Raw genomic sequence first — 12,220 nt, forward strand, 5'->3', positions numbered from 1 at the left:
CAAAACACAGAAACAACCATCAGACACAGTACCAGAATACATAGGTCATGGCATGTTTCTGGCAGTATCTTTCTAGTCTGTTTGACTACTGATCAGCCATATGATAAGAAAGGTGTCGAAACTGTTCTTGTTGTAAGAAGGTATGTGCAAAAGCAGTCACTGAATTTAATGATATATCCTCCAGAAGCATCCATTACTATCTAGAACTATAGACCTGTCAAACACTACAGATAAGGAAAACTTTTATTATATGAAGAGAATGTTCTTAAAAGATGTACAACTTACGTCATCTCAGTTACCCATTCTGCACCAGAACACGTTTCCTCCCATTTCCTTGCTTTGATAGATCTATGCCATGAATTTTATTCCTAATACATGGCACCTCATATTTCAGTACATCATTCCTTATATCCTAGCCCACAGTATTCCACTGTGATTTCTGATGACCACAATAAATCACCAGGGAAAATCATTGTACCCACAAGAGGACAAAATTTGAGATCCAATTTCAAAGTCTATTGAAGTATTTCAGAAAGTCACTTTGATGAGCCTGAGCAGGGAGTCAAACAGGAGAGACCTATATGCAGAGGGATTCTAAGCGTATGTGCAGTGAAGTGGTTGAATATCCAGCTTAACAGCACTCCACACTCAGATAGGTACTGTACCCAAACACTACCACCAAATACAAATCCCTAATTAAGTGTAGAAGTTTGTATTAGGCACACATTGTCTACTAACGTGATCTGTGTATATCTCAAAGCTGCCATAATTTCATTTTTACCATTACAGATCTTCTTTCAATTCAGGGCCCTCAGAAGCTGGGAGAGAACTTGCTCTTTAAATATTTTTAAATCACAAGCACTGGGAAAAAACTACAATTGAAGCCATAGTTTGGGTATAAAAAATTATTCAGACAACTGCTTTTTATTTTCATTTTTGTTTTCACTGACTGAGAATGTAAATTGAACTTTAGCGCTATTGTGCTTTGTTCTCCCTCTCTGTGAAAATGTGTTCTGCATTAAATTGCATGGATAAACTAGAACAGCTCCAAATATCACCCTTCAGCTTTTGTACAACAGAAGAGCCAAGAAAAGATAGAGAATGTGGTTTTATGACCAACAGATGGTGTAATTGGTATCATAGATGGTTTTATGTCAGGGGGTCATAGGTTCAGCCTCCATCTGGAGCCTTCTCAGATCTGCTGTGTAGCTAAATGATTAAAGAAGCTATATTAGGTCAAAACCACAACCACCTGCCTGAGGGTAAAAGTATTGCTTTCTTGATCTAGCTGTTATACTACAGTTGCCTCCAATATTACAGTTCTCAAGCCAACCAATGCAGCAGCTAATACCAACAGGATTCACCAAAATATTAAACACCAATTTGCTCATATTCTTCAAGATTCTCAGTAACTTTTGACAAATCTCATAAATCTACTTTTGCTTATGTGAGTGAAAAGCTGTTCAATCAGACTGATAACAGGCAACAGGCCAAAACACAAGGAAAAGGAAACAGGTATGCTGTGTAGAATTTCACATATTCAGCATTGGTCAGTTGGCCATGATGGCTCATGTCTCCCAATCAGAATTAGACACATTTGTATTCTGATGTTAAAAAGCAACATTAATACTCAACACAATTGGTCTTCGCTATGTTGTCTGTATTAGGATCAGAATATCAACCAAAATGCTTTAATCCTATAGTATTAGGGCCGTATATTATTTACTCGTCTGTAAGAGTGTACCAGCAGAACAAAACCAATAATTTATGCACACAAGGTCACTAGTTTCTTTCTCTTATTGGGCAAGCATTAGCAGCAATAAATGAACAAAATCAGTGAAATCATGACTTCAGTGTAAACCCATACTCACGACTCCATGAGATAGGGATTCTACCTAGAACGCAGTTCTGCCTCAAAGCATCCTATTATTCTTCACAAACTCTGAATAGCAGTACTCCTATGCCAGACAGAAATAGTGGTCCAGGATCTGAATTTTAAAGATAATGACAATTACGTTTTCCATTATCACATTTCATGTGCTTGTACATAAAAGAACAGTAGAGTCAAATTATTTCAAAATGTCAAAAATGCTCACTTGTATTGTGTCTTAAGGATTCTCTCATCTTAAGATAACAATAATAACAAGAAAATATACAAGAAATAATAACAATAAATAATAACAAGAAAATAACAAGAAAAACTTGTTATTTATTAGTACTTCAAAATAAGCTCTAACATAAACTAAAAGCTAATGTTAGACTGGTTTATTTAAAAAATTTAAACACAAACCTTAAAATTTTAAGTGAACATAGATATGAAGAAAATATGTGATCTCATTACTATCTCTAGAAGTTTGTCTTTCCTTGAACTGAGAGATAGATCTCTGCAATCACTTGCTGAAGATTTCTCTGACTTACATACCTAAGGCTGAGCTTCAAAATAAGAGCTTTCAGCTGCTGATAACATGCAAGAGTACATGCCTCTTTTTTGCAGATCCTCAAACAAAATACACATATACATGCCTTCAGAAAGCAGTTGGTAATTAATGGCAAGTAAAATTTTAACTGCACTTTCTTCAGTGTTAAACATATATTTGCATAGGGGGTCATTTGTATTGTATATGTTTCCAGGTATAAGAAAAACTTGAAATACAAGTGAGAAAAAAAAAAGACATTATTTTCTCATTTCTACACACACAAATGTATCTCTATTTATTTTTACTCACCAGCAACAGTTGAAATATTTTCCTTTAACAAGGGAAACATGTTCTCCCTGCTGAAGAGCGCTTTTCCTAACAGCCAGTGTATGGGAAAGATAACAAGCAGTACATCGGTGTAATAACATATATTCCCATTCCAATCATCTCTGAATAGTTGAGATATTTCAAGTGGATGCAGGATTTATGAAAATGAGTAATTTTAGCTGACCATACCAAAATATTTATACTAGCTGCTGAGCATATTGCCTAGACTTTTGAGAGTCTCTTAGTAGCAAACACCATGAATTCAGCAGCCAAGAAAACAAGTTTGTTAATTTAAGTACTTCTATGTGAATTTATGTAGCCTGTCTTCACAGGTATGTTATGTCCCTTTATTACTGCTCAGGAACACGCCACAGTTTCACATAGTTCTTGGGAAAAAACCTTATTGAAAACATTTTAGTAAAATAAATAGGCAGAGCACTGCAAGTAGTAAGGAGGTCATACATCCTGAAACTATTGTGAAACACAGTATGATGCTCCTATGCTACCTGAGAAACCTAGTTTGCTTTTCCATGCACATCAGGAATTATTTAATAATGTCAAGGCACTGGATGATTTCACAAGAAAAGAGATAACGAGAAGACAAGGCCCAGACTTGGATCTTCCAAGAAAACTCAAAAATTAACTTCCTCTCATCTCTAGGTTCTTCGGGTAAACATGAGCACTTAAAAGTTATCCATTGGTCTTGAAGCTGCTGTTCCAATGTTACTGGTAACAAAGATGTTTCAAACCTCTCTTTTTGCCATTAATGCCTGGCAAAAGCAATACTGTGATATCTGTGAAGAGAGCAGGATGAATCCATGGCATTTTGGGCTGTGTTCTACTGAAAGAGACATAGCACCTAGAAGACAGTCTGCTTCCACAGGGAGGTGCTCTTCCTTCATTTGTCTCCTCAAATTGATCAATACTACCTCAAAGGAAGACAAACACAAAGGGGTGTACTAGCAGTCTAACACTTTTCTAAGGCTACTCCTGTGTGATGGAAGTAAAAAGCTGCATCAGTACCTTCAGCTAGACAGACTGGGCATTGTGCAAGTTTCATGCTGCCCATCAAGAGTTTGACAGTAAGCTACCCCAAAGGCAAATGCTGCTGCCAGTTTTCCAACAGTGACAACAAGAAATCCTTCAACCAAGAGTTAGCTTGCTACACCTTTCTTCTGCCCTGCTGGCTGCACAAAGAATTTCTGTGGCCAAAGCAGTACACATATGCTGACTTTTCCATTTTTTAATTTTAAGAGTTGAAGTAGCCAAAATTTGTTCAAAACTTGTAATTTAATACCATCTCTTAGCTCTGCTCAAAAATGTTATGAGGCTGGTTTTTTTTTCACCTAGATATTTTCAACCCTTTCCTTACCCCTGCATAGCAAATGCACTTATAGAAAGATGTGTGGATAGATAATAAATTCCCTTTGTTATCACACATCAAACTCGGGTATGTATAACTTTATTAACCTGCTAATTGCTGTGTGATTTCACAGTTGCATGTAACCTTGCTGCAAGGTCAGTCACTATCACTACTTTTTCTTGCAAAGACAAACAGTTTCTGACATACAAAAATCTCCAGTATTCACACCAAGCTTACCAATCTCTAGTTTGCAATTACTCTCTAGACTTGGGCAGATCAACAATGGCTTAGCAACAATTCTGGTGACAATTAACTTCCGTAACCTAGTCTCATTACTAATGATAGCTAGTCTTACTGTCCATTTTCTCCACTGCAACTCCACTCCAACATTTTGCATCCTTATGTCTTATTAATCTTAATGAGCACTTAACATTTCATGTTCAAACTGAGGGCCTGTCAAATACTACCAAATTGCACCTTTATGAAAAACATCACTATCTTGCTGTCCTAAACTCATAGCATTCAAAAAGTGTTTCCACTTTTGACCTGTAACTCCAGCATATCTGATACTGCAGCTGCATGCTTAATGCTATGCTTTCAAATAGTAAAAATACACTACAGTGGCAAAAGCAGCCTCCTGTACTTAGAGGTGAACACTGATGCATAAATCATTGTGCATTTCTACAGGTTTCAACTTATGCCTCAAACCTTCGGTATTCATGTACTGTAAATTGCACAGCATTCATCAGCATTATGTACCAAGGAACAGATAAGCACTGAAACTAGACTGAAACTGAGTCACTACATTTTCACTGGAAATATCATCTAATAAATCCAACTCATTTGTACCATCATATTAAATCCCCAGTTCAATGCAACTTTCTGCACATCCCTTGCCTCCCACCAGTCGAACAACAGGAGCATGCCTCTGCATTTAGGAAATGTGGACATAATCACTAAAACAAAGTCTACTGCATACCAAATACTTTCACTGCCTAAATAGTTTTTAAGCTTGCAACAATGCCTTTGGTTTTGGGGACTTTCCTGGAAAACAAAGGAGAAAAAAAGCAGAAAGATGACCGGAAAACAAAGGTGCAGGAAAAGCAAAAGCTTCCAGAAACAAGACACCAACAAATTTAAAAAGTCTGATCTCTTAAAATCCTTAAACATTTAAAAAATTTTATTCTCAAGATAGAAATTTAGGCAATTAAATTAGAAATTAAGCAAGTAAAAGTATTTAAGATTTGCTTATTAACAAAGTTTGAAAATTAGCATATTTCAGTAAAACAATCCATACACAATCATGCCTATGACTTAACTTCTTTCATGTAGTTCTTATTCGGGAAATTTATTATTACAAATGCTGATTACTGGTTGCTAGCAATTCTTTGTGTGTAGCTTGACTATGGACATCTAAAGATGGATAAAAATCAGATCTCTAGTCTTTCCCCAATAAAATATCCTATGTGAACAGCCATAAATAAGAATTTTGTTACCATTGAGTATTCCTTGCTACCAACTATTTATCAAACATATATAAAATTAAACATGTTCCTTTTCCAGGTTAAGCAAAGGTGGTAAAGACCATTGATTGATGTCTTTTGGCAGGATAGATGACACGTCATGACTCTGAGCCCCTTTCTCATCTCTACGTAACCTTGTTGCTGGATTTTCAGTATGAATGAAATACCTGTGACACTGCCTGCTTTTGTCTTTGGCCCTTGGCATGTGCCACTCCTGGGGGTTCATCTCCCACCTCAGATAAACAGAAAGAATCAGCCAATTTACTATTCATTAGTTTACAATTAAAATTCATTGCTGCATTATGATCCTGCTTGACTACCAAATACACACACAATATTTACTGAAGTAAATATTTACTGAAGACTGATTTGAAAAGCAACAAGCAACGTCTTCCTGCTGGGAACTGGGAAGTCCCAATTCAGTCAACAGTTTCTAAGAGCCTTGCTATCACTTCCCACACGCTCCTAAAGGAAATACCATACATTTAATAGTTGCAGCATTTGTCAGTTCTTGCACCTCATCCTTAAAGTGCTGGTATTTCTTTACTTTCTCCTGCCACTGCATCCACCAAAGACGTCACTTTACTCTCATACCTAATTGTTAAGTCCACGACAATAGCCTGGTCTGTTTTGTCAAACACCACATCTAGGTTATACAGTTCATTATATTCATCTTTCAGCAGTGGTTCTTGGACTACTATCCATTCCTTCTTTTTGGCTTCCTATACCAATAAATCACAAAGTTTGCTAAGTTTTTTAATCCCCGTGTCTTGCACTGTGGGACAATACCCAATGACATGCGAGCAGATCTCATTCTCTGCTTGACAATGCTGACATGATTTGAGAACCCTGTCTGCCCCTTGCCAAACACTCTTGCAGAGTAGACATTGACCCATAACTGAAATGCTGTGATGAGTCTTTCTGTGAGGAATGCCTCAGTTCTTACTTATTTTATCCCTCTCGAAGGTGGAAATTCCATGGCCCTAGGATATGAAGGCGGGTGATCATGTCTCTATCAGGCCTCAGAATGTTCTCATTTTTGGCCTGCACCAAATATAAGTTATCCAGTGGATTATACATTTCCAGTTCTACTAAAGTTTTTCCTCTGTCTCCAATACTAAAAGTTTTTTTTGCCAATCCTGGATCCCATGTAGGAAAATGCAGCTCAGTTATCCAAAGAGCATGCAGTCAGGTGGTAACATCCTTAATAGCAGGGGTAAAGAGAGAAATCTTAACCACGTAACATGTTAGGCAACATTTCAGTATTTTATTCCATAAAGGTCTTTCAAAGATGGGGCATATTTCATCTGGACTCAAGAGTTTGTTCATTGATCAGAAATTCCATTCTGAGTCACAGCAAAACTCTATCTGGCCCAGTGTCTAGTTTCCAACAGTCATTTTCCGTAAGTATCTGCTACTTAAGTATTAGAAGAAGGTCCTGTAAAGAACTGTCTTCCTCTGATAGACACTTCTGGCAATCTGCAGCTCAGCTGATTTATTAGTTTATATGACTTATTATGCATATTTTGCAATGACCTAGCACACACTGCACAGGAAACTAGAATCTAAAAATCCAAACAGCAAGACAGCGTAAGCCTATTATCTTATTGTCATGAAAACTGCGAAGCAACACAAAAACACAACAAGAAATGTTATCCAGACACTTCCATTTATTAGGACACTGAAACATCTTAATGTACAAATGCCTTCTGTTAGTTGTAAATATTTCCTCTGATTAAGCAGCACTTACAGCTCATATACACTTCTCAGGTCATCTTAAGATGCAAGACACTTCTGCGGTAGCAGCTTCAAAGATAGTGAATACCAACACTCCACAACCCTGTTTAAAATAATAAAGTCCAAATGGAGTGACAGAAAGGAGACAGTGCAATATTTTGTGCAGTGACTGGGATTGTATTTCAAAAGTGAAAACAAAAAAATCAAAGTTATTCAGTCATATCTCTCTTTCTTTCTTAATACTCTCCTTATGCATTTCATCTCCCTTCCAAAAATAATGACTACTATAATAAACAGAAAAGGCATCTGTGGGTTTTCCTATGAAAACAACGAACGTACATAAATAACTATCAATTATTTTTAAATATTCAAGGAGAACAGGTGTCTTTGTAAACATGTTTCTTCAAGCCAGAATACCTTCAAATATAAATCCTTTCCAGTCCATCCCAGTGCCCACATATTGCAAAAACCCAATTTCATCAGGACAGTTTCAATAAATGGGCACCTTTTTACAGTTAAAATGCATTCCATCTCAACTACCAGATACTAATCTTCAGTGAGAAAAAAATAACATTAATCTTTATTACAATTTATTATCCATATGCTTCACCGTAGCTCAAACTCTGTTTCAAATACTTGGCAGGGAAAAATACCTAATTAGTTGAACAAAAATTAGGAATCCAGATATTTATTTTCAGTAGAAAAGCAGAACTTCAGAATAAGGCCTATGTGCGTTTGATTCACCTCACAGTATCTTGCTGAAGAGCTTTTCATTTATTTACCAAGACCCTAGCCTCACTCACATATCCGAAAAAATGGCTAAGAAAGTTCCGCTTTGTCCAAACACAACTACCAGGCAACTATAACAGGCTTGTTCATGTATCTACCAGCCTAGAGCACCAAGAACTTAAGCACCTTGCCAGGGTTCTGATTTTTTTAATGTCAAAAGTTTAACCAGAATCACCTGCTGTCTCCCTAACACTAACCAACTTTTCTCCCCAGAGGTATCCTTCCCCTTCATCTGCTTGCCATGACAGAGACATTTGAGAAAAAAGTCAAAACAAAGAGGGCCAAACATACTCTAAGCATATTCTCTTCACCAACTACATCTCATAAGCATCTTAATTTCTCAGAGACTATGTATATAAACTGTCAGTAAAACACACATTATAACAGTACTTCAACTGCTATCAATCATAAGCTATCCGCTTTAATGTGATCTAAATGATTCTTTTCTTAACACCTGCAAATAACAAAAACGGACAAAGACAGTTTAGCCGATGTTTAAATGCTGGATATGTGTTTGCCAAATGAATTGGATGCTAGCATCTCTTAGCAACACCCTGGAACTTTCGTTTCATAATAGCTGCTTAGTCACAGATTTGACATTGCCAGACATTTCACCGTGCTTCCTGCTAATTTAGGTGTAATCACTCCATTTTAAAGCAAAAATCTCAAAATTAAAAACCACAAAACAAACCATGTATCTAAAGACTGTTGACAGTCCTCAAAAGTGCAAAAATAATCCTCCCATCTGCACGAAACCTCAAACAAAATGCAAGTGAATATAGATTCTGCAACCTAGTATCCCAATGCTACTGGCGATTTGCACCTACCATGAATTCCAAAACCATTTGCGCTGCTGCACTGGAATCCAAGTGCCTCACTTGTTTCCAGCTTACACATCAAAGGCTTGAGATTACTTGATCATTCAAGTTTCAATTATCAAACCAAGATGGCTCACAAGCCCCAAGTACAGTGATAAGTTTTAATTTTCATCTCTCCCTATCTCTGAGGGTCTTGAGAAGGTTGTTTTGCACTTGAGTTCCAGTCTGTAAAATGGGAATCAGCTTCCTTCCCCACATTTTTGCTCTTTGGAAGTGTTTGATTCTCACAGGCTTTTACTCACAGTTAACAGAGAAAAATGTAAATGTCAGTGAAACAGGAATACTTCTTCACATTGGAATGAAAGTTTCTCCTACATAGCACAGATAATTATTTCAAATAGTCAAGAAACAATAAGAAAGGTGCTTCAATGCAACATTAACTGGTTCATCTGAATTACACAGGAGAGGAGTTTTTAAAGCCAGTGCAGAGACAGTCACTATTTACTGAAGGAGGCAACATAGACAAATGCTTGTCTGATGCAGAAAAGCAAAGGTACGGTTGATCTTGATGTAAAAATCTAATTATATGGTAAGTAAAAATCTGAATCAAACATTATTAACTTTTTATTTAAACAATGTTCCTCAAAAATAGTCCCGTAGTCCTTGTAGCAGTAGCCAAAAAAAGGCACATAAGTACAAAACCACCCAGAATACAGATCAGGCAGAATACAAAAATTTTTAAACAAGCATTCTTAAAGCAAAATCCTGAAATACACAGCTATGGTTTTTATTTTATAAAAAGATACAACTTACTGCCACGCTTTCTTATCAGTTTCCTCTGACTGGTGTGTTGTGCCCCACTGCATAATGTCCACTTGTGCTTACTAAAAATCATGACAGTGTAGAATTTTTATTACTCCAAATATTACTATCCAATTAACACATATCGAGTTGTATTTCAGTAGTATTTGTACCATCTAAATTCTTAATTGCTATCTGTGAGTCTTCCCCTCTAAGGTATAGCTGTTAAGAGACAAAACTTGGCACATATAATTTTAGTGCTTCAAACAGTTGGACTAAGCCAGTGTTTAGTTGGTGTTTCAAAATCTTGGTTCATTCATTATGTTGCTTATGACTCCTCTTCAAGACTGGTGCAAAGTCCCCTGACTGAACCTAGTGTAATGGAATTACACTAATTTCACAATTCAGAGGTTTCATTTAGACGTTTTAAAGTTAATAATATGAAAAATCTCATCTATAATATCAACCATGCATATAATTACGTAAGAAAAGCAGAAAGATAAAAACAAAAAAGAACTGATGTTTCTTCTACAATTCAATAATAACTTACATAACGTAGCACAAAATTATCTCTTAAGGTGTTATTTTTTCGTATTGGCAGTATTAGAAACACCCTATCTTCATTTGGGGCAGAGGGGAGGAATAATTCCTTTAAATTTGTTTGAAGTGTCTACATTTTGATAATGTAAGAAAGAGAAAACAATAAACTTAAGATTTTTTGGGGGGAGAAAACTACATGTACGCATTTTTGAAAATATACATAGATATTTTTGAAAACATTTAAGGGTTTGAACGAATAAATTTAAAACTTTTTAAGATGCAACTTATGAAAGAGTCCTGTAAGCAATAGTGATGTCCTCTTTTAAGGAATGCTAGTAAATGCTAGAGTTTGAATTGCAAGTACACTGTGTTATTCACCAGTTCCAAAATCCAGCATACTTCCCCACACTGCATTTGTACGATTCTGGAACAATCTTATTCAGTCAGTTATTCAGTCAGGTTTCAATGCCATCAGTAGAAGAACTTGAATATCTGAAGTGAAGTCACTACACAGTAGAAAACACTTAGGGTATCTGAGAGAAAGAGGAATCTGAAACAAGATTCTAATTCAATACAGACTGTGCAGCTTCCTTAAGAAGTGATGCAGCTTTGTCAAGTTCTTGTTCTGTTTGTTCCACTGTTACCACTACTCGAATACTAGAAAAAGAAAACCAGAACATACACAGTAAACTTTATTCATTGCCTTCAGCTTCAGACTTTTCTTGTAGTAATTTTAACACATCGACATCACTATGTCTAGGGAAATAGCTATGCATTCATATTCAACCAGAAACAAGAAATGTGACTAAATAGAAATGGTCAGACTACTTCCCCAGTCCCTGTACCCACCACAGAAATTTGATTGTCACAGTTTTTACCTGCAGATGCACAGCTTATGGAAATGTGCCTGCCAACAGGTAACATGATGGCCTTTGTGATTCGGGTAGTTTTGATAGAGTGAGTGGAAGAAAGGCAACATAGTGCCCATTTCTAAAAAGGGTAGAAAAGACGACCCTGGGAACCATCGGTCTGTCAGCGTCACCTCTGTGCCTGGGAAGATCATGGAACAGATCCTCCTAGAAGCTATACTACAGCACATGGAGGATGAGGAGGTGTCTCGAGACAGTATGGCTTCAGCAAGGGCAAGTCCTGCCAAAACAACCTATGACAGGGCAACCACATCAGTGGACAAGGGAGAAGCAATGGATGAAATCTATCTGGATTTCTGTAAAGCCTTTGACATGGTCCCTCACAACTTGTCTCTAAACTGGAGAGAGATGGATTTGATGGGTGGACTCTTCAGTGAATAAGGAATTGTTTGGGTGGTTGCATTCAGAGAGCAGTGGTCAACAGTCTGATGTCCAGATGATGATCTGGGACAAGTGGTGTCCCTCAGGGGTCCATACTGGGACAAGTGCAGCTTAATATTTTCATTAATGACACAGACAGCAAGAACAAATGCACCCTCAGCAAGTCTGCAGACGACACACAGCTGAGTGGTACAGTTGTCACACCAGAACGACGGGATGTCACTCAGAGGGACCCGGACAAGCTGGAGAAGGGGGCCTGTGTGAACCTCATGAGGACCAACAAGGCCAAGAGCACAGTCCTACACTTATACAATAGAATCATAGAATCACCAGGTTGGAAGAGACCCACTGGATCATCGAGTCCAACCATTCCCACCAATCTCTAAACCATGCCCCTCAGCACCTCATCCACCCGTGCCTTAAACACCTCCAGGGAAGGCGAGTCAACCACCTCCCTGGGCAGACCGTTCCATTGCCTAATGACCCTTTCAGTGAAGAATTTTTTCCTTATGTCGAGCCTGAACCTCCCCTGGCGAGCCTGAGGCCGTTCCCTCTTGTCCTGTCCCCTGTCACTTGGGAGAAGAGGCCAGCTCCC

At 37.5% G+C, this 12,220-nt stretch overlaps 1 protein-coding gene across 2 annotated transcripts in view; it reads right to left on the reverse strand.

The window, feature by feature from the left end:
- Positions 1-7,280: 7,280 nt before the first annotated feature.
- The window catches only part of SPTLC1 (serine palmitoyltransferase long chain base subunit 1), a 204,748-nt gene continuing 199,808 nt past the window's right edge, over positions 7,281-12,220 (reverse strand). For both annotated transcript variants that reach the window (XM_069879952.1, XM_069879951.1), the window contains one exon: positions 7,281-10,972. In XM_069879952.1, the coding sequence (XP_069736053.1) occupies positions 10,879-10,972 (94 nt within the window). In that variant the 3' untranslated portion in view covers positions 7,281-10,878. The remainder of the gene's footprint in view (positions 10,973-12,220) is intronic.

This window comes from Phaenicophaeus curvirostris, chromosome Z, assembly GCF_032191515.1.
Source record: "Phaenicophaeus curvirostris isolate KB17595 chromosome Z, BPBGC_Pcur_1.0, whole genome shotgun sequence".
Classification (NCBI taxonomy): domain Eukaryota; kingdom Metazoa; phylum Chordata; class Aves; order Cuculiformes; family Cuculidae; genus Phaenicophaeus; species Phaenicophaeus curvirostris.